The 26,875-nt window shown below is 39.2% G+C and overlaps 1 protein-coding gene and 1 long non-coding RNA gene across 3 annotated transcripts in view; one reads left to right on the top strand and one right to left on the bottom strand.

Moving 5' to 3' along the window:
* Positions 1 to 2,496: 2,496 nt before the first annotated feature.
* LOC109282401 (uncharacterized) overlaps positions 2,497 to 26,875 on the top strand; it is a 74,179-nt gene continuing 49,800 nt past the window's right edge. Inside the window, exons 1-2 of one of the 2 annotated variants that reach the window (XR_002089368.2) lie at positions 2,497 to 2,753; positions 24,217 to 24,602. This is a non-coding gene — a long non-coding RNA (uncharacterized LOC109282401). Of the gene's footprint in view, positions 2,754 to 24,216; positions 24,603 to 26,875 lie in introns of those variants that run through there. The other variant, XR_009463061.1, reaches the window with a different exon arrangement.
* PCDH15 (protocadherin related 15) overlaps positions 9,318 to 26,875 on the bottom strand; it is a 1,303,618-nt gene continuing 1,286,060 nt past the window's right edge. Inside the window, exons 37-41 of the mRNA XM_059729933.1 lie at positions 23,806 to 23,827; positions 22,213 to 22,251; positions 20,775 to 20,848; positions 18,601 to 18,736; positions 9,318 to 10,177 (exon numbers count right to left, since the gene is read on the bottom strand). Of these exons, the coding sequence (XP_059585916.1) occupies positions 9,626 to 10,177; positions 18,601 to 18,736; positions 20,775 to 20,848; positions 22,213 to 22,251; positions 23,806 to 23,827 (823 nt within the window). The 3' untranslated portion in view covers positions 9,318 to 9,625. The remainder of the gene's footprint in view (positions 10,178 to 18,600; positions 18,737 to 20,774; positions 20,849 to 22,212; positions 22,252 to 23,805; positions 23,828 to 26,875) is intronic.

Genomic DNA, 26,875 nt, shown 5'->3' with positions numbered 1-26,875 from the left:
AGGCCGGAGCTGCCTCAATGGTCCAGCTGGCAGGACCTGGCTTAGGAGGGAGTGCTGTGCCACCATGGCCACCAAAGTGAGGTGCCCCCGGTATGCCCAGAAGCACCAGGGGGCACAAGTCTGCACCGCCACCACTGCCACACCTCACCTTGTTAGGCCATGGCCACACCAACAGGGCCGCAGCAGTGGCTTCTACCTAGAGCTGGTCCAGCCCCGCTGCAGCCCTGAACCCTACTGTGGGCACAGAAATCTTGGGGGGCATGTGTTTCCTCGCCATGTCACCTTGGCCGCAACCCTCTTTGCTGTGTTGCTTGTGCTCCTTCGCCACCCCCCTGGTGCATCGCCTGTATCATTTGTCAAGTTAGCTGCTGCAGCTGGGGATCTGTAGAAGCCCTTAACCACAAACTCACAAACAGAACTGAAAACGTGCCACAGTCACTGTCAGGTCCAGCCATTTGAGCTACAGTTTTGCCCTTAAAATAATTAAACCCCCCAACTGTTTGAAAACAAAGAACTACATAGACTAAGTAGCTCTTAAAGACTTTTCCCCCCCAAGAGGTCAAGGTAGAATAGGTAGGACAGTTGCTCAGTTAGTTCTGTGCATAGTCTGTCCCTTGAGCCAATGGGATAGGCCACAGGCCTAGCTGCGAAAACTGTTAATATTTTGCTTGGGGTAAAACAAAACAAAACAAAACAAAAATAAAACACTTTTAAATTGTTTCTACAAAATGGAGGCTATTAATAGAATCTAACGTGATATTTTAATTTGTTTGTTGAGTGTAGACAGCCTGAGCAGCTGTATGGTTTGCATTTGATCTTTGTGCTTTGCTCCTCCTGGGTTAGTAGTTGACCTGTCATGAATGCTCTCTGCACTTCAGTAGTGCTCAATTTTGCTTCCACTGAGGTCATCAGTAGAACTGCAATTGACTCCAGTGGAATGGCTGTAGGCACTTCTAAGGAGCTTTCCCTTTGCTGTCTGCTTTATCATGTAATGAACTCATTCAGCTAGTTCATTAATTGATTAATTAGATTAGATCATGCTAGCTAAGGGTTAAAAGGGATCATTACTGAAATGGTCTTCTTACAGGAATATAAAGATATATTTATTCCTAGTATTCATCAATTGTTCTTTTGATAAATGTCTAAATTCAAAATTCAATTTATAAACTATATCAGCCATTGGGTTTATCAAAAAATAACAATTAGCAATAGTTTATAATTAATAGAAGTCTGCTTCATGCCAACACAATTGAAATATCCATTATGTATAAAAATATGCCTTGCATGGTGAAAGTAACAGGTGCCCCTTACCAAATCCTGGCAAATGTCTGTATACTGCTAAGGAAAGCAGTAAGGGCATTTTTACGTGTGTCCTGGGAGGTAGTGGGAAGGTGCTTTAATTAGAGTAGCGCCGAAAGCCTCTCTAAAGTGCCCAGAGCATCAAGTGCATCATTGTCCCTGTGCTGAAAAATGGCGGCAGAGATGCTTAAATTAAAGCACAAATTTGTACACAAACATAAGAGAAGATTGGTCTTAAAGTTTAAAGGTAAGAAGCATTTATCACCATGCACCAACTACACCATATACTTATTTTTAAAGTTTTGAATTACTAGCATTTCCAGGAGGTAGAGACAAGGTGAAAGGCATGAAGCAGCAAACTTCCCAACTGCTCAGATTACCACATGCAGGAAGTCTATGGACGGTCACCTCAATACACTAGAACCCTAAAAGCCTTCAATCAGTGGAAGCATATTTAATACTGAACTCTTGAGTGCTTGGCATCCTTCAGAAAGGCTGTCCTTGACAAATGTATCAGTCACCTATAAGCAAGTTTCCATCGTATTTTAGTCAGAATTTAAACTGAGATTTTTAAATGAAATATATATATTTAAAATTCTCTTTCCATTCCAGTTAACACAAGCTTTGCACTTTGTAGACACAGTGTTTTACTTTCTGTGCAGCATTTTTTTTTTCTACAGAGGCCACAGGGGTATGACTGACCTAGTCACAAACTAACTGTGGGTAACTTCTTGACATACTACTTTTCATTTTCAGATAACAGTACACCAAATAAAGAAGGACAAGTATCATTATTTGAATTTGACAGGTACAAAAACTGAGACACAGTAAAGCATCTTACTTAATGTCACACACCAAGTCAACAGCTAGAACCTCTGGGCTAGGGACAGAAGTTTCACACAAACCGGTTTAAATGATCACAAACTGGTTTAAGCCTGTAACAGAACATGAATTCAATGCACATAAACCATTTTCAAAAAGGCCGAAACTGGTTTAAGATAAACCCGGTTGAATGTAGTATCAGACTTAACTGATTGAAATCAAACCAGTTTATGAAACTTCTATCCCAGACTGTTTCCTGGTTCAAGTTAAATCAGAGTCCCCCAGCATCCCATCATGCTTTCTACCCCAGCCAGGGCTGTGCTGTCTGCTCCAGAGAATAGGACTGGCCCTGCCCTGTGGCTGGCAATGAGCCAGCCCAGTAAGGGCTGGCTCATAGTCCCTCACAGGCAAATCCCATCTGTGGTCTAGGGGCCAGGGAGGGGGATTAAACTCTCCTTCCCCTGAGTACGGAGCTGCCCTGCCCTCCTAAAACTTAACGTGGCCTGCAACTGTGGACTACAAATCCCAGAGGCATCTAGAAGCAGGAAGAGGAAGTGATGAGCAACTCTGTGCAGTCTTGCTTCTCTGACACTTGATTGCAAATCCAGGAGACCTCAGGGGCAGCAGAAAGAGTAAGCAAACACACCTCCCAGGCTGTGTTTATAATTTTCAGTTTATAGTTTTTTTCAGAGCAAGAACGATTTTTGTTCAAGCTTTTATGAATTCAATGCTACTACCTTCCCCCTCTTGCTCCCTCCTTCCCCCCACCCAGGCAGGACATTGTCTGGGGCCTGGCCTCACCCGTCTGCTCCAGCAGGGAGTGGGGGAAAGCCTTGGAGTGGCTGACAGCTGTGCTCTAGAAGCCCCCAGATTCTGGCTCAAGCCACTGTAGGCATGTGGTGGCATGTCCTGAGTCAGAAGTGAACATGTGTTTATTTGCTTATTGGTTCAAACTCTTCAGCTTAAACTAACCTGCAAAGACTGAATCAATTCAGCTGCACTGTGTCTGACTGTCTGTACTTAGCCCAGATGCTCTGGTTCTAAGTACCCACCAAATGGCCTGCTCATGACAATGGTGGTAGGGAGAAAAACTATTTGCTGGCCATATTAATGACTTGGGACAAATAAACATAGCAGGACCTGGTTAATCTTGTGAACATAAAAACTCTAGCACTGGAATACAAGCAATAAAGCTGTGTAGAAGATAGGGAGACAGAAAGTCTTGATAAGGAAAACTGACAAGGAAAGAGAACTATAAATTGACCAGGACCAGATGCAAATGGGAGAGAAAAATGGATAAGAAAGGAAAAAAAGAGAGAGAAAGAAAAAAAAAATTAATATAGGGAAAAACTGAAGGGATATTTAGGTGAGGGATGGAATGAAAAAATAAACTGAACAAAATAATTGAAAAAGCTGAAGAGAAAAGAATCATGAGGATATGCACATCTTTGAGGTTTGAAAATTGTTAAATTTTCTTTTTCCACAATCTACATTACTGTATTTCTCTTGTAGAAAGGATGGATATAGGTAAGGAGAAGGAAGTCCAGCATAAGCTTTTATGAAGAGAATGGACACTGTAATCTCTGGTTGGGGGAAAAGTTTTTATATGCATTGTCCCATTGTCAGACTGAGGAAGCATCTGCAGTTGGTGTGTGCTCTTCCTGGATGGAATGAATTCCTATAAGCAAGTCACCTATAATGAATTCCATCCAGGAAGAGTACACACCAACCACAGACGCTTCCTCAGCCTGAGAAAGGGTATTTATACCCAAAAGCTTGCTAAGAAGAATTTTTCCAAATATTTAAGTTGGTCTAAAAAAAGATATTAGAGTTATGCAAAGAACCTTGTCTGCCTATGTCTCTAGACCAACACGGCTACAACCTACACCCTTGTCCCATTGTAACACTTTTCCCCCCAGTTGGAACACTGACAATATTAATTTTCAGAAGCAGGAAATAGTAATGGCAGATTTACCATATTTGTCATGAGCATTGCTGGTAGTAGAAGATAACAGATGTAATATGTTGGACTTAGTACTGAATCAGCTATAGCTCACTCTTTTGTGAGCTGTCTGCAAGCTACTCCAGTAGGTTACATAAAACTGTTATTGATTTTTTAATAATATTGTAGATTGTTATGAACCTTGATTATGGCTAAACCCCTTTTGCTGCTTAGTCATTCCTTAAGCTGCCTAGCTCTGTATAAATAGATTTGTGGGGGCTGACCCTGTGAGATACCGAGCACTGTACCAGCAGTGAAATCAATGATGGTTAGAATGTTTACCACCTTGTATGACCCAATTAACACTTAACAGGATTGTTCAGTCCTTTTTAAGGCAAATCTCCCATTGATTTCAAGGGACTGTAGGATTAGGATTTTAATTCCTCTTTAACTCTCCTACTGTTCCCTAATTATCTTTTGTTACTTTTCTCTGAAATAACCCGTTTCTGGTACTGAAGTGAAAGTTCAAATCATACTGTATTTACTTTCAGATCTCATTCTAACTTGTAAAATCTTCTGGTCAGCATCAGTATTTTTTTGAGTATACTGAAAAAGGTAGTACATTGGAATTGGCACTTACCCAGAGAGGTGCAATCTAAATTCATTATGATTTCACAAACAAAAGTCATTACCTTTGTTAGCCGTCCACCATGTAGTTTGTCATCCAGATGAAGGTACACAAAACAAAGCTACATGAATACATTTTGAATGAATTTATCACGGGGTTATTGCCAGGGATTTATTTATTTGTAAAACTGCACTGCTTATGATTCTGATAGCCTGTAGATGTTTACACATTAGTTTTACAGTATTAATTCTGAAAAAAAAGTTAGTTTTCTGCAGTGTTGTCCACTTCCACAGTCAATATTTAAATAAACTGTCTTGTTGCAAACCACTTTATTTTGCACAATGTCTGTAGGTTTTATTTTGGCCCCATCCACAACTGAAAAGGCAAAGTCTTTTGCAGCTAATACAACATAATTCATATTCTGAGTCTTTCTGGTGAGTTAAGAAGCAGGTATTGACAATCTTCTAATCTGATAAGCATGCAGTAGCACTACCAGCAGCAGTAGGACTTGCGTTATCTCTTGCACTATTAACTGGTGTAGGTGTAAGTCTTGGATGGGATTCCAAGTGTACATTATACTATAGGATCTAAGATTAGGAGATAAGGGAACTAGGATATAAACAGAGACACACTTCAGATGGCTAGCAAATTAAAAAGAGCTAGGGATTTTTTTCTTGTAGAAGCAATGACCTCATCAGAATTGCCAGCTGAATTTTAAAAGCAAAATATATCATTTGACTAGTGATTGCAAATAATAAAATCCTTTTTCTTCCAAGATTCTTGTCTGTGTGCTTCAAGCAGTAGCTAAATTGGAAAGACAGCTATGTACAATTGGCTACCAAGTACAAATATGCTAAGATAGAAAAGTTGAGAAAAGGAAAATCAAATGTAGGTTTTGTTTTCTGCTTGATGGGTTTTGCTGAGTTTTCATTCCTAAAGGAAAGCTGACTTTCTCATTAGTCCTGTTTGAACAGGGACATCTGAAATCTCAGGTTAAAAATTAAGTTATCTTAATCACAACAGAAACTTCATATTTACAAAACTTTCATTACATAACAACCGATTGTAAAGAAATACAGATAAATTTCCTAAAAAAAAAATGTGAATGTGAGAGGACAATGGAACATTACAAACTTTTAGTTATTTACTGACTTCAACATTGAATGGAGATTTGTGGTGTGGCATGCCTACTTAAACCTAACAAGGTTTAGGTCAATCTAAGTGCTGAATTGTACATACATTCAGGGAGTTTATATTGGGCAAAAATGGTTGGCCTAATGTAACTGAGTTAACCTGAGGAGATGCACTACGTAGATCAGGCTAACCTGTGTTTTATGTAACTGAACATGTATAAACATTGAAAGCACAGCAAGCACCTCTACATGTGGCAGACCTCTACTCCTATGTATGCTAATTAGCATGTGTTGGAGCAGACTCAGTTAATCAAGTCTGCTGGCGCATGCTATTTAGCGTTCTCCAGCAGCTTTCATGTCACTTGTATTCAGTGTCCCTGCATTTCAAAATGGTGGCAGGGGCACTTTAACTAAAGCTTGTCAAACAAACTTCAGTTAAAGCACCCCCCACTGCCATTTTGAAGCACATGACATTGCAGGCACCTTATTTAGAGCAGGTCTGAAAGCCAGTCTAATTAAAGCACCCTTCCTTCTACCCTGGAACATGTGTATAGTCACCAGGGATCTGGGTTTTCCATTTCCCACAGAAAAACAGAGTTCCAGCCTGCAAGAGATAATTGCAAAAAGGATAGGAAACCCTCAACCCTGTCAGGAGTGGGAGGGAGAGGGGGAAAGGCCACAGCCTGAGGCACAGTTACTAAAGGCTTGGCTCAGGCTCACTGATGGTTCCTGGAGCCTAAGGTAAGTAGGGGTTGCAGGTCATGGTTGGGGGGGCCCTGGGTGTCAGGTGTGGATGTGGGCGACTGCCAGGGCTGCAGGAAGAGGCAGAGGGCCGGGGGGGGGAGGGGGCAGCACATTGGTGTGTGACTAGCGGCTGAGGGAGTGGGGAGGTATTGGGGGAAGGCCTACATGGAGAGACCACCAGTGGTACATGAAATGGGAGCAGTATGCTATTGGCCTGAGTAGGCTCCGCACTTCCCTGTGCAGCTTTCCTGAAGGGCTGATAGCATGCCATTCCAGGTCCATGCACCACCAGCCGGGCTGGCACTCCACGTCTTTCCTCAACATCTCCCCACTCCCTCAGCCACCAGCCAGCTTACCACAGAAGTGCCTGCCCAGCCGGTTGTGCATGGACCCAGAGTGGTGTGCTATTGCCCCTTTAGGGAAGCCACACAGAGAAACGCAGAGCATGCTTGGGCCAATATCATGCAGCTCCCAGTCCATGAGCCATGGGATGGGCCAGGCTGGGTGGGCTTCATGCCTCCATCTGTGGCTTCCTGCAGGAGTGCAGGAAGCTGCACAAGGAGGCGCAGAGCCTGCTTGGCCCAAAGCACACAGCTCCCAGTCCATGCACTGTGGGCCCGGCTTGTCTGGGGGTGGGGGATGGTGCCAGCTCTCCACTGCAGCATGCATTCCCAGGGGGTAAGGGGGTACCCACAGCCCTCAGATCTGTGCATGGGGTGGAGGCAGGGGTGGGGCGGGTGTGTGGTGTGGGCTCATGCTCCCAGCCCTGCTGCCCTTCTCTGGGGCCTCTACTATGCAGTGTGCGTGACCCAGCATGGCAGGGCACAGTGGGGCCACACAGGAAAGCTGCTTGCCTCTATAAGCTCTGCACTGCCCTGGCCGCACTTCCCCTCCAGGCAGGGGCAGCAGCAAGGGGCACAACCCTGTGCTGCTGCCCACACTGCCCCTGTGCACACAAGGGAAGTGTGACCAGGGCAGTATGGAGCTTGCAGAGGCAAGCAGCTTTTCTGCATGGCCCCACTATGCCCTGCCACTCTGGCTCACACATGCTGCACTGCAGAGGCCCTGGGTGAGGGCAGCAGCACTGGGAGCATGAACCCACAGTGCACATGTACCCTCCCCTGCACACAGATCTGGGAGGTGCAGGTCCCCTCTACCCCCCGGGAGTGCATGCTGCAGATGCAAGCTGGCCCTGCCCCTGCCCAAGCCTGCAGTAGACAGGCAGCAGTGGGGGAGCCAGCTCTGTGCTCCTTCTGCTGCAGCAGCTGCTGCCTTCTGTTGGGGGCAGGGAGCTGTGGACCTGGGTCCCTGGACCCATAGCCCCTGTAACTGGGGACCCCTGTGGCAGGGCTGGGGGGGCAGGGGCTGTGGGTGGGGGGCAACGGGTATGAGCAGGACTGGGAGGCTGTGGGGGGGAGTGAGGAGTACCAGTTGGGCTGGGGGGGCTGTTGTGGGGGGAGTGAAGGGCATCAGCAGGGTGGGTTGGCTGTGGGAGGGAGGAGCACCAATAGGGCTCGGGCGATGTTGTGGGGGGAGTGAAGGGCATCAGCAGGGCTGTGTGGGGGGTGTCTATAATTTTAATCATGGATTTGGGGGGGTTTATCACAGAATTTGCTATTTTTTTATCAGGGAAAACTAGGATCCCTGTTAGTCACCCAATGTGTACACATTTCGTATATCTGCACGTGCCCATAGTCTCATAACTAATTAGAATTGATCCTATTCCCTAAGAAAATTAATGCATGGCCTGACAAGAACTGTTTCTGCAGTGACTATTTTTCTTTTTTCTAATGCAAATTTCGAGAATGGGGGAGGCTTTCAATAATGAAATAGTTCTCCTTCCAGTATTATTTAATGGATATAAAAGATGATGTCTCCCTGCAATATGTTTATATTGAAACAACTGATCACAACTGAGGAAACAAAGGGTGAGCACTAAATTTCCATATAATAAATTTAACATGTAATACTTTTACTGTTACTTTTCACAAAAGAAGATCTGTGTGTTCTCAAACACTTTGCCCTTGAAAGGTTTGTTTTATGCACATTTAATTCATAAAGTCTCTACTATTCATCCACTTTGATATGATTCATTTGCCTTTACAATAGCTTTATGTTCAGTACTGTTGGTGCAGACTGGTTATTATAACTTGTGAGCCAATGGCTATCTGTATCTGAAAAAGTATTAATCTCCACCCCTACCAAATTACCTATTGTGTCTCTTTCTATCATTAAGGCTTCTGCATTTTTCCTTGTTAATTTTTAGTGAATATAACCATAATAGAGTAATTAGTGATGGAGTATAAAATCTGTAGACAATGACTATATAAAGAGTAAACAACAACGTGTCAGGAAAAGATGGAAGACTGACTAGACAAGAAGACTAAAATGAGTGAAATTTATAAAATAAATTAATAAAACTAGGGAAAGTAACTTGAAAAGATACATAATTTTATGGTTCCTTCCCCTGTATAATTGTTATTATATATAATCTCCTTTTCTACTTCTCTATGTAACAATGTTATTCTATCTGATAACATATTTTCAACACTATACTAGCTTCACATCAGTGTTATAATAAATATCAACAGGCTAGATCCTCAGGATGAATAAACTGGCACATTTCTTATCAACTTCAGTGTGAGATCAGAATCAGGCAGTCTTTCCATAAATTTCAACCAGAGGTTTTCCGTCTAAATGGTACAGACACAGTGAAATAGCTTAGGGTTGCATAGAATCTGTGGAAAAGTCAACAAAAGGTTGCTGTGCGTTTATTAGTTCACTGTTTATTAAACAATAACTCAAGATCCAACAAAACTGATAAATGTTTAATGAAGTATTGTTTAGTGAATTGAGAGCCTGTCAAAATAGTTGTTGGGAAGAACAATTAATTGGTACAAATATGAGTGCAAATTTTTTTTTAAACTTTTAAAGCATGTTGTTTGAAGTATACAACTTATGTGCACAATACAAATTTCATACATTTTTCTCTGTGACAATAAAAAGCATAGTTTATTATAAACTGAAGTAAAAATTAAGATAAAATTAAAAAAAAAATCACAGTTTTGTCATTGGTATGTGAAGATTATTCCAAGGGCCCATCCAGAGTTCTTCTTCATCTGATTGTGTGTGATCACTGTGGGATTCCAAGGGTTCTTTGACATCCTCATTATCAACCACTGATTCTTGCTCTTCTGTGCTTTTTATTTTGTTGCCTCCTGGCTTTGTTGCTATATTGTCAGCCCCTATTGTCGAGGAGGCAAACGAGACACTAGATGGTCTTGTGTTCAATTTATCACTAGAAGATGGCCCCTTTGACAATGTATTCAGTGGGATATTCTCCTCATGTGTCACTGCAAGCTTGTCCAGTTTCTTGAAGTGCTTCCCCAGCCTAACTGGGGATGTGACTTTTAAATTATTGGTGAGACAAATGCGACGGGTTCTAACAACAGATCCATTCTGTGCAATGTAGATGTTGCCGTTGATGTTGTTCTGAATATTGGGGTTGGTAAGCTTATTCCTCTGACATTCTGGAGCACTGTCTTCTCCAGTTGAACTCGTTTCATATTCTGGGTCAACTACCAACTTGATCCTTTTCTTCCTGGCCCACTGTTTGATAACAAGAGACAGAATTTATTTAAGCATATCATGATTTCAGCTTTAAGTATCTAACTAAAATACCAGCTGATATTAAGTATCTATCTATCTAGCTAGCTAAGTATCTGACTATAATATCAGCTGATATTTTATTTCATAACATATATTTTAATTTATTTTTAGCTTTTCATTTTAGAATATACATTGATCATTTTCATTTAACTGCACTAAATCATTGTTCCGTGTTAAGATTACAAATGCTAAAGATAATGTCTTACTTAGTGGATGCAACAAGATTTAGAATAGTCTCTTCAGTTAGGTGATATGAAAGATTGTTCTTCAATCTAATAGAGTGAGAGACATTTTTGCTAGATAAACTTTCTTCTATTATCTAATAGTTTGTGATCCCAATAAAGTTAATTTATTGGAAAGGAAATTTTCTTTCTTGGAAGCTTAAGAAATATGCTCTCGTGTAAGTCATTTAATTGGCCAATAAAATCTTATTTTGACCAAACAATCATTTCTCAGCTTTTCATGCATAGGAATATGAAATAGAATTTTTTTTAATTGTTTCTAAGAGGAACTGGAATTTATTGATGTCAAAATCATTGTACAAACGCTATTTCACTGCATTTAAGTATAAATAGTAGGGCTGTGTGAACTTTCACCGGCTGTGTCAATTTGACGCTGTTTTGACTCATTTTGAGCACAAAACAGTGAAATCGAATTGAAATGAAGGGCTTCAAAACAGCCTTGAAACAAAACAAGGCTCATCAAAACATTTCAAAAGTTTTGAAACGTTTCAAGTTTTAAAGCAGCCAGCAGTGAGGTGGTGAGAGACAAGGGAGAACCAGGGCTGCACTCCCAGCAGCAGCCGGGAGTACAGCCCTGGCTCTTCTTGTCTCCTGTTGCCAGGCTGTGGGAAGCTGATAACAGCACGGGGGAAGGGAACTGAGCCTGGGCTCAGTTCTCCTCCCCAGTGCTGTGATCGGGCTGGGGAAAAAAACTGAGCCTGATGGCTCAGTTCCCCTCACCAGTGTTAATTGGGCTGGGGGCAGGGAGTCAGCCTCGCTGGGTTGACTCCCTGCCACCCGATCTAGCGCTGGGGATGGGAAGTCAGCCCAGCAGGGCTAATTCCCCGCTTCCAGCCCAATCTAGTGAAACATCGAAACAGAGTTGAAACAGCTTCACTGTTTCGATGAAGCAAAATGGAACAGCTGTTTTGAATCAAAATGAAATTCGAAACGGAATGCTGTTCCATTGAAACTTCGAATGGTGCCATTTCACACAGCCCTAATATATAGTACCGTGAAAAACTCACAATCACAAACTTTTTTTTTTTTTTTACCAGAATGTAATTTTACAAAATACTATATTGTATGTTAATTCATGAATGGCACTTGACATTTCCATCTTACAGTGAACAAAATTACAATGACAATGGCATTTCAGAACCATAACCATTTTCATTTTGGAGATAAACAGTTAGTGTTGATAGTACTGAGGAGAAAAAAAAATCCTACATCACTCCTTGATATAGGACCTGATGCATCTACTATTCCAGAGTTGTACCTGTCTAAGTGTTTTGAAATAAAAATAATTACACTGCTATGAAACAGGAGTAAAACATTTATGAATTATATTTTCCAATATGAACAATACTTTTCAGAGAGAAAATTGAATTTCAAAGTTGTTTTGCCTTTGTATTAAGTGTGATTTACACAAAACCTTTTGCTTATGTTAATCTAACTTATTACAGTGCTGCTTCCTAGCCATATACTGTATCTGACTTTATGATTTTGATTCTTGAATTAACAGTGGAAACATCTTTTTCCTAGTGTTGTTCTAGGAGGATACAGCACATTCCAGGTAACTTCTAACACATGCATGCACACACGTACACAAAAAGAAAGCAGATTTTTAAAAGAAGTAAATCATGCTATGTACAGGTGGATGGTACTTTTTATGCCTTTGAAAGACTAACCTTTGCACAAATTACAGGGTTTTCTCTCCCTTTTCATACTTATGCACACCTATCATTTGTGTTGTATGGATATGTATTTTTTGGTGCTTGGTATATTTACACGTTTTAAGAATTTCACAATACATAACGGTGCAACTACAACTTGGGGACCAAGAGCTGAGGAAGCAAAGAGATAACTGACCATATAATTTAGTTCACATTTCAAATATAGATAAAATCTTCCTTCTGTTATCGGCTTGTTGTCTTAAAAGATACTAATCTCCAGACCTTTGGTTATTGTTATTAGTGGGCTACAGCATCCTTGAGTGATGGCACAAGGAAAAAACATTAAAATTTGTCTTAATTCAGGATGGAAAAAGATGAATTTCAATTCAGCAACATGTAGACAGCATGCATAAGGCTTGGGCGGGGCACACCAAGATGCATCAGGAGTTTCATTTATGAAAATAGAAATGCAGCTGGATGTTTAAAACAGGAGTTCCTTCCAGTACAATACTGTAAAAAAATGACTTTTCTGCTTTATGAAGACAATAACAGGAGAGCCTGGAACAGGTGAGGGATAAATTAAACCTTATTAATTTATTCTTCTGGAAGGTGTGTGTTCTCAAAGGCTAGAGACAGACATTCAAAAAATCTGAGCCTGAATTGGTTCAATCTTTGCAGGTTAGTCTAACCTGGCTAGGCTAAATCAGATAATAATCAGATAATTTATAAGCAGACAGATATCCCAGAAATGAAGGCACATGCCAACAGTGGCTCAAGCTAGAAGCCAGGGGGTGCTAAAGAAGGTCTCCCTTCCCTTCTTCAGAGAGCTGAGGGGGGCATGGCCAGCCCCTGGCAGGACACTGTAATTAGGAAGGCCCCACCTTGACAACAACCTTATCAGCTCTGCTATCAGCATTTAACACCCCATCAGAAAACAAAGTTCTTTTTAACCAGCTTTTTCCAAAGGAAGGAATGCAGGGAAATTACCATCTGAGCTGTTGATTATCTCCAAAATTCCCTAAGTGGACACTGTTGTATCTGCCTTAGACAGCATTAGCTAGCATACTATATGCTGGGTATGGTCTGTGCTGTGAGAGAGAGGAGGAAGGGATCTCTGCTTAAGCAGTGAGTGGTGAGAGGTGGGGAGGGGGGCACAGGGAAGCCAGCAGACCCTGCAGTGCCTGCAAGTCTCTGCCAAGCTGCAGGAGCAGAGAGAAGGGGCCAGCCCTGCTGTGGAGCCGAGAGGCCCGCCCAGCTCGGAGAGCATGCTGGGATGCTGGGGGTGTCTGGCTTAGCTTAAACTAGCAAGGAGTCTGGGACAGACATTGCATAAGCTGGTTTGAGCCAAATCAGTTAAGTCTGATACTGCATTGAACCAGGTTTATCTCAAACCAGTTTCAGCCTTTTTGAAACTGGCTTATGTGCACTGAACACCTGTTCTGTTACAGGCTTAAACCAGTTTCTGATCATTTAAACTGGTTTATGTAACCGGTAATATCTGTCCCTAGCCAAAATGATGGTTAAGAATGTAGTTCCTAGTTTTTCTCCTTTTTCCTCCCAGTCACTAAAGCCTACACCTGCCTGACATGAGATGTTGTAGTAAAACAGAAGCAAATTGGAAATAAATCTTGACTCCATTGAAGCCAACTGTAAATTCAGTAGTAACAAATATCAGCAACAAGAAAGATATATATTTGTCTCATGTGACTAATCAATGCAGGTTTGATTTAATTTCCCATTAATTTGAATGGGCCAGCCATTAACACTGGTGGCAAGGGAAAATTTAATAAAAATGAATGGCTTAACTTAAGATCAGGTTCAAGTATAATGGAAAGACAAACCATTTCCTCAGTCCCCTATAATTTTAGCATAACCTTTGTGAGACTCTCAACTACTGTTAGACATATCAGACAAGTAATTTATAGGTGCAGACAGAAGTGACAATTTTTCCCCAATCTGGTCCCTGACAGTGCTCTACAGTCTAACAGAACAGCATGTCTGCAAAACACTTTAAAAGGGCCCAATCCTGCAACAATCTGAACTGTCATTACATGAGGTTTCAGATGAAGATGCTCTAAAGTGGAGCACCTTAAATTCTGTCTGCACATACCAGGAACGGAGCTCAGCTGATACAGCCCAGGCCTGCTCCAGCACTGTTTTCTGAAGGAGGCAGGGGGAGGAGGCAGAGGGAGTTCATTCTGGGGGTTGCCCAGCTGGCACTAGAGGTGGGGAGGGTGGATTAGAGCCCCACCCACCCTGAAGTCAGGGGCTTCAATCCACTCATCTCCCCACTCCCGTGCAGCCTGAGAAACCCCAGAATGGACCTCTCTCCCCTGTCTTCTCCCACTCTCATCCTGAGACAGAATGGGAACTGGGAGGGAGGTGTGGAGCTAGGGGGAAGAGGCTGCAGAGATTCAGCCTCTCTCTCTGGATTGGGCCCAAGTTGGAGCTTGATCCCCCACTCTCCCAACCCAACAGCTAATGATTGTTGGGTTGGGAGGATTAGTTTAACTCATGGCACTTTGTGAAGTGCCATGAGTTAGACCTGGGAGCTATACTTCTGTCTGCACCTTACAGTTCACAGTCCTGGTAGTGGACTGAGTTTACAACCTAACACGAACTTAAATGAGAACTAATTATGGGCTTCCAGATGTATATTAGGACAACCTGCTATACATAAACCATTATTCAGGAAAGGGATCTGCAGTGTGGCATAATAAGATAAAATAAAGCTCTTACAGCTTTTGTATGTGATCATGTATTTTTAACACTTAACATGCTGACAGTGTGAAAAAGGACTGTTTGGCAAATATCATGATGCATTAGGAGTTTCATATATGAAAATAAATAGGTGTCTTGATATTTAAATAACAGGAGTCTTTTATACACAATCGTTGCCACCAAGAAGAGAACTGGGAGCACTACAATGTCTCTAAAGAACATCATCAAGCATTCTTGGTCACTGAAATTTAGACAGCAAAATCCAAAAATACACATATGGAGCAAACTGGAATCAATGTTTTGCATTATATAATTACTGGACTTTCCTTGTGCTATCCAAAAAGCTTGTTCCTGTAGAAATTGCTTAAGATGTGTTTAACCCTGCCTAAATGTGTTTATCCATGACGTGTTTAGCTATGACAGATATTTGCAGTGATAAGTGCCACTCTGCCATTACACAGCTAAAATATTTAATTTCAGCCACTACATAAGGTTAAACAAAAATGTCCATTTTACAACGGAATATTTTTGGAAATTCTAACATACTCTATTTTGTGAATCAGTAAAATTTGCTAGCTAATTCTATTTTCATCTATTTTATGTCAATTATCTGATGCTTCTCAAACCCCGAAATTATGCTCTGCTGAGACACACATTATAGTCTAGAAGAAAGAGTACAGAGACAGAGCACTGAGATTTTTATCCTGGTTCCAGTAACATTCTCCAAAGCCTTGGGTGAATGATTTTACAATCATTCACTGAAGGCTTTGGAGAGTGTTGCTGGAGCCAGGATAAAAATTTCAGTGCTCTGTCTCTGTACTTTTCCTTAGGACTCTTCCTTAGTTCCCCTATGTGTAAGAACATAAGTGTGTTATGCAAATCTTATGTAAATATTATACAGAAAAATGAACGTGCAGTAAAGTGGTATAGAAGGGCCAAGCATTCTTCCACCTACTGTTCTCTCTATTCATTATCTTTGTCACAGCTATGGAAGTTCTGTTAACATAACATAAGCTAGGAACCTGTCACTATTACCTTTGTGACTTCTTGAGTATAACCCTAGTCAGAATAGAGCCCATAATATATTTACGCTGCCCAAACCAACAAGCTCTCCATTACTGCTAATGCTAAATTCAATAGTGATTTGCATCATGACTTACACAGTTCAACAAAGTTCAATTAAAAAAAAAAATGGAAAAAAACAAGCGATAAAATGCTTTTTTAATTACACTCTGCGAATATTATTGGAGAGAAAGGTGCATTTCCTTCAGCTAATTTTTTGAAAATCTATCAATGTCTGTAGATTAGAAATATATCTGAGGATTGGAGAAATAAGGCTTTTGGCTAGAACTCTTAAGATGGACATTTGCATAACTGAAACATCTGAAGAGGCTGATACTTGGATATTATATGTTCTAGTGTTCTTAAATATTTGGTGTTTATAAAAGAACACACAGAGAGCACAGCAAACAAGATCACTCGTTACTTCAAAAAGTCCACCTACTGTTCTTTCTTTTTTAAAAGGATGTGGAGTCACCACCAGTTTCTGACTCTGCAGTATCAGGCTCCTCATCTGACTGAATTTCACTGTGTCCTGAAGATTTCTTTTTTCTTTTATTCCTTCCCTTCATGTTGGAATCAGAACTTTGAACATCAGAATCCTGTGAAACATCCATTTTACTAGAAGTACTCACTGTGCTCTTTTTTCCTCTGAGAACTTTGGAAACAACACTATTTTCAGTGGATTCATTTTTACCAATAGATTCTTCCCTGTCACTAACACCTTGTTCCAAATTTGATTGTTCATCTTCTTCTGATACTTCTTTTATAGTGTCTTCTACTTCACTGCCAGCTGTAGCCCTTTTTTTCTTGTGGTTGGATCCAGAACTCTTTTTATATTTTCTATGACTAACTGATCCATTAGAACTAACTTCACTGGGAATCTCTTCTGACATGTGACTAGAGGTCATTGTTCCTTCAGTAGAAATACTCCCTGTGCTCAATTCACTAGCTCTTCTTCTATGCTTGGACCTGCTGTATGAACTTGGCATTGATGAGGTCTGTGACTCAGTATCATCTTCCTCACTTGATTCCTCACCTTCCTCTTCAGACCCCTCAGATGACTCATCCTCCGGTTCATCTTGATCACTACCTGATTCAGAGGATTCAGAAGATGATGACTCATATTCTTCGTCAGAATCCACAGTGCTTTCATTGGTTTCATCTTGGTCCAGTGTCACTTTCAAATAGTCTTTATCTTCTCCCTCATCACCTGGAACAGCAAGTTTTATTTTCTTCTTCTTCCTCTTCTTCTCATGCTCAGAGACATCACTATCTTCAGACTGACTCTCTGCTGTGACATGAATTGAAATTTCTGATCTTGTTTCAGATTCACTGCTCCTTCTTTTTTCATGTGTAAGATGTTTTTCTAGTTTCTTGGAAGCACTAATGCTTTTTAGCACTTGGTTTAGTTTTCTGGTTGTTGAAGGTTCATCATCTGCAGATTTCTGGAAATAACTTCCCTTGATAATCATGCTTTCATCACCATCCACTGGACGCACTGACATCAGCTTGGCATAATTAGAATCTTTGCTACTTCCTTTTACTTTTTGAAGAAATGTTGGGAATATCTTTGTTTTCTTCCATGGAGAATGCACAGGTTCAGCCATTCCTACTGGTCTGTGGACACTGACTGCTATTCGACTCAAATGCATAACAGCTTTTAGTTTCCTTTTTCCCTGGCTGGTCCTATATTCTCTTCCAGAATCATCTCTTAGATCTACCCTACCACCTAAAGCACCACCTTCTATTTGATCCCCTGTTCTCTGGCTTATACCTCTGATGGCAGGACCTCTGACTTGTCTCATCCCCTGCAAATTATGAAAATGGAACTTAATTACAATTTGTCAAATGTTTATAATTAATCTTGTAATCCTAAAAATAATTAATGGGGAAGAGAATTTAGAGTTAATGCTACCATGCAATGTTCTTCCAAAAATCAAGACCAGCTTACCTGTTATAACTGAGGGGTTATTTTTTTTTGGTCAATGTTTCTCAGACTGAAAAAAGAAAACTTAATTTCTATAATAGACAAATGGTTTTACTTCATTATAGTGCAAAAGGTTGACTCACAAACATTTTAGTTACTCTTCTAATTAATATATCACTTTGTTGGAAAATTGACTTCCGAAAATTAAATTCAAACATAAGTTTATATGAAAATTTATCCTACTTTCCATGGGAATTTAATTTATTTTTTCAATTGCCCACTTGTATTATAAATTAATTTTAATAAAGGTTTAATAAAGGTTTTGTTCATCTGTTAGTTATAAACTGTTAGATCTTCACTGATTATTCTTAACACTAATAATATAATTAGCTATTGTTTATGAATCCACCACAATATTATCTAAGGTTATATTTTTTTGCTGGGCAAGGAATCCATGATTTAAAAAAAAAAATAGCTATGCATATTAACATCAGCTTTGCATCTTTTTATTTCTAAAGAAAGGAAATAAAAAAAAGAAAAGCAGATAAAAATTACATAATGGCATGTATACAATATTTTAAAGTCTTCCTTCTAGTTTGAAAAGCAACTTTCTTCCTAATATATCATCAGTCATCAAAATGGCAAACTGTGGGCGGAGATTCCAAAAGTTGCTTATCTGGTGCACACACAAAATAATACACTAATCAGTTATGAAAAAACATGTTAAAATTGAATGAAAGCATCAGATTAACTTACTTCTCCTTCTACTGTTGGTCCATGAGGACTATAATAATAGCCACCATCACCTTCCATAACCACTTCACCATACTCATCATACATTCCAGATGGAGACAGTAGTCGGCGACGACTCCCATATTGAGGCAATTCATACCTGGGAAAAAAAAATTCCCACAGCTGTAGTCTGTGCATGTCTACATATCCATAATTACACACACACATCTAACACAAACTTGCTTGTAGTCTAAGATGTTCTCATTAGCCTTTTCATTGAACAAAACTGATAGGTGATGGCATTAAGAATATCTCTGCAAGCTTGCTGAAGCCTGTGAAACAGCTGTCACAGATTCTAGAGTCTTTCAGATCAAGTGAAGATTGCTAAATCACTTGGAAAAGCCAGAAACTTCCCATGCTTGGGCACCTTTTTCCAGGTGCCTGCTTCTATTACCCTTATGGGTTTTTTTGACTGGAGAGCAGACAAACTGTTGGGGAGGGGGATGCTCTAAGCAGATTTTCTGGGATTAGGTTTACTTTAGGACACTAGAGCTGCATGCAAATATTACATTTAGATTGCCCAACCAAGATTAAGGGAATTTAAATGCCCCAGTGTCCAAGCATTCACAGGGCTCAGGTCACCAGAAAAATGTTGTGCCCAATCTAAAGTTAGTTCTTATCTAATGTGAACTAACTTTAGATCAGCAAGGGATTGACCTGATTTAGCAAGGGTTAACCTAGCCCAAAAAATACTTTTTACATGCACACAGCACTCTACACAGCTCTGAGGCCCTGTGCCCTGCTATTTTTACTCCCTCTCTCCCTCAAACCCTGACTGGGCTACTAGCATCTATTGACCAGTCCACCCCCACACCAGGAAGTGCTCCTGTGGACCACGTGCCTCTGAATGCCCATGCCTCCTCCCAGCAAGTGGCAAACACTTGCGCATACCACTTCCAACTAAGCCTAAACCAGGTGCCACCAATGCTTGTTTGTCCCTTAAGAATCCCTTGGAGCCCACCAGGATGAACTCCTAAATGTACCAACCTATGCAGAAATGATTTGAGCGTAAAACAGTGGTTCTCAACATTTTAGACTTGTGACACCCCTTGATAGGTTTGAGACACCTTTCAGAAAATGCCAGCTCTTAGTTTTTACTTTTTATCACTACAGAAAAATAATAGAGCAATTTTGTGTTGCAAAGAACTCAGAGGGCACATCCCCATGAGTAGGAATGTGAATTCCCTGGAGATAACTAGCAGCAGCACATATTTGTACTGCTACTAGTCGTCCCTGGGGAATGCTCCTGCACATGTGTTCTGGCACATAGCAAGTTACCCCAGGTAGGGTAGGTGAGGCTTACTGAAGTTCCTGGAGGTCCCTGGGGGCTTCAGCAGTGGGGATCTGGGCATGTGGAGCCTGTCCAACAGCCAGAGTGTGTCTGTGGCCAGCCAAGCTTCTGTATAGCAGGGTACACATTGCCGCCACGTGCATGGATCCACTTTTTTCTGGCATGGTTTTTTTTGACACCAGGAGATCCTGGTGTCAAAAAAACCTACTGCACTGCAAATTAGCAATAGGACAAAATGGTTTTAACACTATGGATTCCTATCTGAAAACTATGGGTTTATTTTGTGAATCATGTTTGCACATCTAACATTATGTAACTCATGATACCCTTGAAAGACTCTTGAGGCACCCCAAGGTTCCCTGGAACTCATACTGAGATTTACTAGTAGAGAACAATTATAAAACAGTGCATGATATGATGCTGTTACCCAATCCATATCTACAGGCCCAAGGGTGGGTAGGGAGATCATACTTTAAAGCAGAGAATGAATCTGGTGGGTAGGAAACAAGAATGGAGGAAGAGATATTGGGATTTCTTTGGCAGAGATGGAAAATGTATAGAAATGAAATACATAGTTTCAAAATGAGTTAACCAGAGGAGTAGTTCTTCAGCATAAAGGTCTCTATGCCTGCAGGGAGATTAGCAAAGTTGCATAGCTTCTTCAGAATATAATATAAGAGGTTTGCTCTCAGTTTGTACAGTCTTGCACAAACAGAATGAATATAATCCTAAGGCTTTTTTAGTTTCCTGAGGAAAATGAAACTCTGCAAACTGGATGGTGAATTAAAAAATAATAATGTCTCATTACCTATATTTGCCAAATTATGTAAAAAAAATTAAAGTATACCCATGTTCATAACTGTAATAGTCTTGCCCATAGTACTCTTGGCCTGGATCAATTCCAGATTCCATAGACAACTCCTGTAACAAAAGATTAAACCAACTGAATGGAAATACTTAAACATGACAGAATGCAAACAAGAGTAATCTGACTGGTGCATAAGCAAAGAAAAAAAGCTAAGACTATTATGAATATTTGCTTGTTATTACAATAAATGTATTCTTAAAGTGTCATGTTATATTTTTCCACTGCCAAAATGAGGAGATAGAAGAAATCATTGTTCAAAAAATTTCTATGATGCTGAAAGCAACTATGAGAAACTGCAGCTGGAATACCAGTAATACAATGCCACCTGGAGCTCCAGATTTCCTTTTTAAAGTAAAACATCCCTGCAGAATTCAGAGTTAGCAAAATCTGTGCTAGATTAAAGTGACACATTCTTCCACAAAGGAAAATCTTTTTCAGGTGTATGTTTTAATAGCTTCATTTAGCAAAACTGACTCATCATCACAGATATACTGTTAAAATTCTTGAGAAAAGTAATGTTTTGCTTTTATGCCCCATTTCCTTCTAGAAGAATGTTAAAGATGCAGCTTTAGTTAAAGAGGAATACTATTTTATTTACGGTATTTGTGTGTCCCTGTTGCAGATCATCTTTCTTCTTAATACAATCTTACCTATTGTTCATCTTAACAAGAAGCACTGAATCTGAGTGAAGCAGCTGCATAAATGTTTATATAACAAAAAATTATGTGGCATCTTTTAAAAAATCTTCACAGTTGGGATGTTATAGGGAAGATTTGCCATTGCCATAGGAATTTTCAGGTGGTCACATAGGAAAGCTTGAAGGCTTCCTTGCATGAAATTGGGCAGTGCAATGCAGCATGTTAGTGCCAAGAACTTGGACACAAAGTGGTTCAGTTCCTTCTGACGTTAGAGTTGTTCTATTGATTAGTCTGGAAGTAATTTCAGGACTGAAGGATTTTAAACTGAAATCATCCAGATTATAGTCTAGACCTTTCATTACATTTAACAACTGTGTGCCAAAGCCACTGTTATCTTTGTGAACCATGCATTTAATCTCTAGGGATAGTAATCAATAACCATTTGACCGGCACCAGGGAAATTAGATGAAAATTTGATAGCAAGGAAATTATTCTATTTATTAATCTGAACAGAAAGCTCACAAGCTTTGCAGGCAGTGTTGCTGAAGTCAACACTAGCAACTCAAAGAAGTTGCAATTAAACCCAGAGGGAAAATAAAGCAACAGAGAATTTCAAATGCTTAATCAAAACAAAATAAGTGGGATTTCAAGTGTTCAGAATTTTTGTTGTATAAAATAAATGGGAGAAAATCTACTTAGAGAAAAGGAATTCAGATGAGAATATATTGTAAAAGCTACTTTAAAAGTTAAGGAAATAATGAGAAAGACAAAAATGATACCTCTGGCCTGAGAAGAGAAGGTCTCAACAATTGCTGTTGCTGACAAATAAGATTAGAAATAGAGTTATAAGATCAGGCAAAATTGGTATTTTTATACTGCAACCAAAACTTATAAAAGAAAACTTACTCTAGCTTTAAAATATAATTTTATTTGTGTTCTCAATTTGACAATGGCCAAACTTTCAAAAGACTGGAGAAGTTACATATTAGACAGCAAATGATATAAAAATATATAATACTAAAACCAGTTTATAGTTTGTTATTTCTTTCATCTATTGTAGAATCTAATTCACAGCTAGGTGGCAATTAATTCCTGAATTATTTCTTAAGATTTATAAAAATCCAGTAGGCAGTTTAAAAACAGAACAAAACAAAACAAAATGTACAAACACCATCCTAGAGCAGGTAGAAAGCTAATCTGCGGGCATCTCTGGAGACACTTGCAGAAGCTTCTGGCCTTTGTACACAGGTTTATTGCTTCTAGTTCAGTCTCCAGGGTTCTTCTCTTATATAGCAATATAGTCACCTCACGCTTTCCCAGGTTACACAGGAGGTCTGTGTTAAAACTGGTTAGAGAGTCTAGACACCTTTATTCACATTTCCTGGTTATTTCATCTTTATTTTTCACCAGGCATGACTTCTCTGTGCTTTCTGTATCTATCTATCTATTTGGATATTATATGGCTCTAACCAAATATCCCACAACATCTCTTGGAGGTAGGGTACCACCATTTTATAATATATAATGTAGGTACAGAATAGATTTAAACGCCTGCCTAAAGTCACCTAGGAAACCTCTGGCTATCCTACCCATTATACAATCCTTTCTTTTTTGTTCAGGTTAACCAATAAAAGGGGTAGAAGCAGGTGATTTCTAACATCTATAACTCCTCTCTTATGGAGTAGAACATAATAGCAGTGATAGCAGTGAATGGACAAAGGATGCAGAGGTGAACAGCAGTTACATCCCTATTATCTCATAGCCAGACACTGATCAATCATGACAATTATGTTATTGGGCTATTGTATGGCTCATATTCTTTTTAACTAATTCAGGGACTGTTGAAATATAGAATGCACATTATTTATTGTATTGTAATTTAGGACTGGATTCTACTGTCCTAACTCAAGATGACTAGTACCTTACTATTATACAAGTAGTCCCTTGAAATCAATGGTGTTACTTGCACTGTAAGATACCACTCCATGTGAGCTTATTTGGCAGAATCAAGCCCTGACTGAAAAACAGTTAGTTCTGCAGCATGCTTTATTGACCACATCAGAGGAGATTCATGAATCAGCCCTGCAAAAGGAGAAAACTCACAGCATGGTAGCAAACAAGCAATTCTGCAGAACACAGGGAGCAATGAGAAGCCAGAAATGCTGCTCCTGTAAACCCTAGTTTCTCTATGAAATGGCAGCTTTTGTAGAAAATTATTGTATTGCACTAATGCAAGTTGTGAGCTTCTTAAATGATTTCAATGCAAACAACATATAGTTGTTAGGAGGTGAAGAGAAAACACTGCAAACTAGAAGCTTTACATTCTATTCTTTTCAAACAACTTTACCAATATGGTTGATGAACAGTCTTACCTCCTGTTGTGCATATCCTCGCCTGGAATTCAGAAAAAAAAACCCAAAACATTAGTACACATCTCTAAGACTAGCTTACATAAGGATGAAATTCATATTCATAGTTTTTTTCAGAATAGACAGGAGTGAGTGAAATATTACAATAAAAAAAAAGAAATTCACCTGTAAGCACTTACAGGTGTTAGGCACTATAAGGGTTTTTATAGAGAAGTTCTGGATTTGCAATAACTATTGCATAAGATCTTTGGGGTCTTTTGATATATAGTACTGTAAACAGAGGAAAGTCCATTGTTGGCCCAATAAGTGAGAAAGTCGCTATACCAGACTACTATATTAAGATACAAATGAGCAAGACTGCACACGTGTTACGCAAGGTCCATATCACTATCTGCCACTTTCCTTGTTTTCTAGATTGGAAAATGGAATTCTGACAAAGAAACCTTGGTAGCACAGACAAGTGAAGAATACATATCCAAGAACTTTTTTGCATACCAACAGAGCTAACACCTTTTATTCTACTTTTGGACTTTCTGTAACCATGCAAAGCTTGCTAGAATTTAGCTTGGAGTTTCTAGAGCTAAAAAGATATTATTATTAAAATAATACATATCCTAACATTTCCTCAATGTGTTTAGATGAGTAGTTGTATATTTTTTAGCTATCTACAATTTTCTTGCCATAAGATTTGTACTTTTGATCTTTGTGCTTTATTAGATTTGTGTATGTTTTTTGTTTTTATCCATATTCATTGTACCATTGATAGACATAACAAATGCGATTAAATTTATCAAGTTCTAGATTTTCATATTTTATGGGAGGAAACTGTGAACATGATTTAGGCAAACCATTTAAATGGTTTAGTAAAAAATACAGAACAATTTGAGCCTCAGAGCTGCTATCAAGGATAGATTTAGTCTCTTTTTGAGACAAAGGGTAAATGCTCAAAATTATCTTGTGCTTAACCTATGACATAAACAATGGGTCAGGGAAATAATTTAATTACACTTGAGAGAAAAATAAAGAACAAAGTAGAAGATGTCTTATTTAATATAATCTCTAAAGGCTGTCTATTAATAGTCAGCACATGGTTGATTATCATAAATGAGTTATTGCAGTTGTCCATCTAATATGAAAGTAATGAACAACTGAAATGAAAATTTATCAAAGGTTGATGTGTGACTATCCAATGACCACTTGAGCAATACTATATTTGGTTTCCTTATCACCTACAATAGTGCTTAAAAATTAAAACTCTTTAGTTGAAAGCAACATAAGCCAGCCTATTAACCTTGATTGTTCCTGAGTGGTCACTACAGGTTAGATCAAAACACTAAGAAATAAAATATCATAATATTTATTTTTTAAAATAACTTAAAAATATACCCACATTGTATAACCAAATTTTTTGAAGGATGCTCATAATGTATTTGTAATATTTATAGTTGCCACATTTAGAAAGAGACAAAACTTTCCACAAGATTTTATCTTCCTAGCGTACCATAAAGTTCCAGTATAAAAAGCAAGCCCAAAGTGAAAGTACATATTTCACTCCCAGTAAAGAATTGGAAAAAACTCCACCAAAGGATTTAAATTAAAAACTGTTATCCAATTGTCATTGCTATCAAGCTGACAAAAAACCTCAAGTCATATTTAAAAAAAAACAAAACAAAGAAATTATATAAATGGTAAAAGATGCTAATGACAAAACATAAATAAAGCTTAATTTTACATAACTAGTACTTAGCATTAAGAATTACCCTAAACAAAGTTATTTCACAACAGATGCCTACCTTTCATAGGTCCAGACTGCTAACATATATTTGAAGGAAATCTGATTTCCCTGGCCCATCAGTTATCTGGTTGCTTTAATCCCTGTGGGCACTTTCTTAGGTTTACTTAATCATATTTTATATTTATTTGCATATTAAAAGCAAAAGAAAGATCAATATTAGGCACTGTAAATACAAGTCAGAATTAATAAATTGTTTCCTTTTTTAATGGCTCTTAAGATAAAGCTTTTCCTCAGTTCAAAGATGGTAGGATAAAATTTTGAAGCAAGTCACAAATAAACATTTTTCCTCCACTGGAGGAGAATTAGTATTTTTAATCAACTGTATCCCATATAACTATTTTGGAATTTGAACAAGAATACTTGTTCACTTGAACACTTTGAACAAGAATAATAGCTGTATTTTACTATTTTTGGAAGTGAGAAAAAATTAAATGTAGAATGGTGACAATTTCCAAATATTCCTTCTAGTTCTCTGAAACCATAAAAAATATTGAAATATATAGCCTGACAATAAAGAAAATGGAGTACAGTAATTGTCAATGGCAATCAAAAACTTCAAGCAGCCAAACATGGCTCTAACGTTTGTAGTATTTTCTGTCTAATGAAGGTCACAAATAAGTATATGGAACTGCTTCAAGGGATTTATTTAACTAGTATATTTGGTGATGCTGCTCGCTTCGTGGATAAGTTGCAACTGTCACCCAGGAAATGAGTGATGGACACCTGAGGAATTCAAACCTACAACCCCACCAGGAGAGTTCTCCAACTACCAGGCAATAGGCAATTCTGGATGTGGGCACTTGCCAACACCCATGATCAACCTGCAACACTGAGCAGAAAATAATTCATTGAACAAGCGAGAGAGAAAGAGCATGAGAGAGTGCGAGCAAGCGCAAGGCAGCAAATGTGAGCATGCAAGATGTTGCATGATTCTGTGAGCCTATTAATTAGAGCACTAATCTGGATGAGTTCCTGTGCTCTCTCTCAGGGTTCTTTCTGCATTTTACATTAAGAGATCATCGAATAAACAATCCAGTGTTTGTAGAAACAATCTGGGAGCAAGGACCAGAGGACACCTGACTATTTCCATATTTTTGAAAGAATCCAATCCTGTCAGCATGCATTAGATGAGCTTGGAAAATGCCAACCAGACAGAGCTGTTAGAAGTCTTACGGAAAAAGGTGGCACAGAGCTACTATGGAGGCAATTTTAGGTATCTGAATAAGCAAAATTTGAGATGCACAGGGAATTTTAAAATGAAAAAGTTAAAGGCTACCA

This window comes from Alligator mississippiensis, chromosome 6, assembly GCF_030867095.1.
Source record: "Alligator mississippiensis isolate rAllMis1 chromosome 6, rAllMis1, whole genome shotgun sequence".
NCBI lineage: Eukaryota > Metazoa > Chordata > Crocodylia > Alligatoridae > Alligator > Alligator mississippiensis.
Note: the sequence above shows the minus strand (reverse complement) of the source record. Positions and strands in the feature narration are given on the sequence as shown.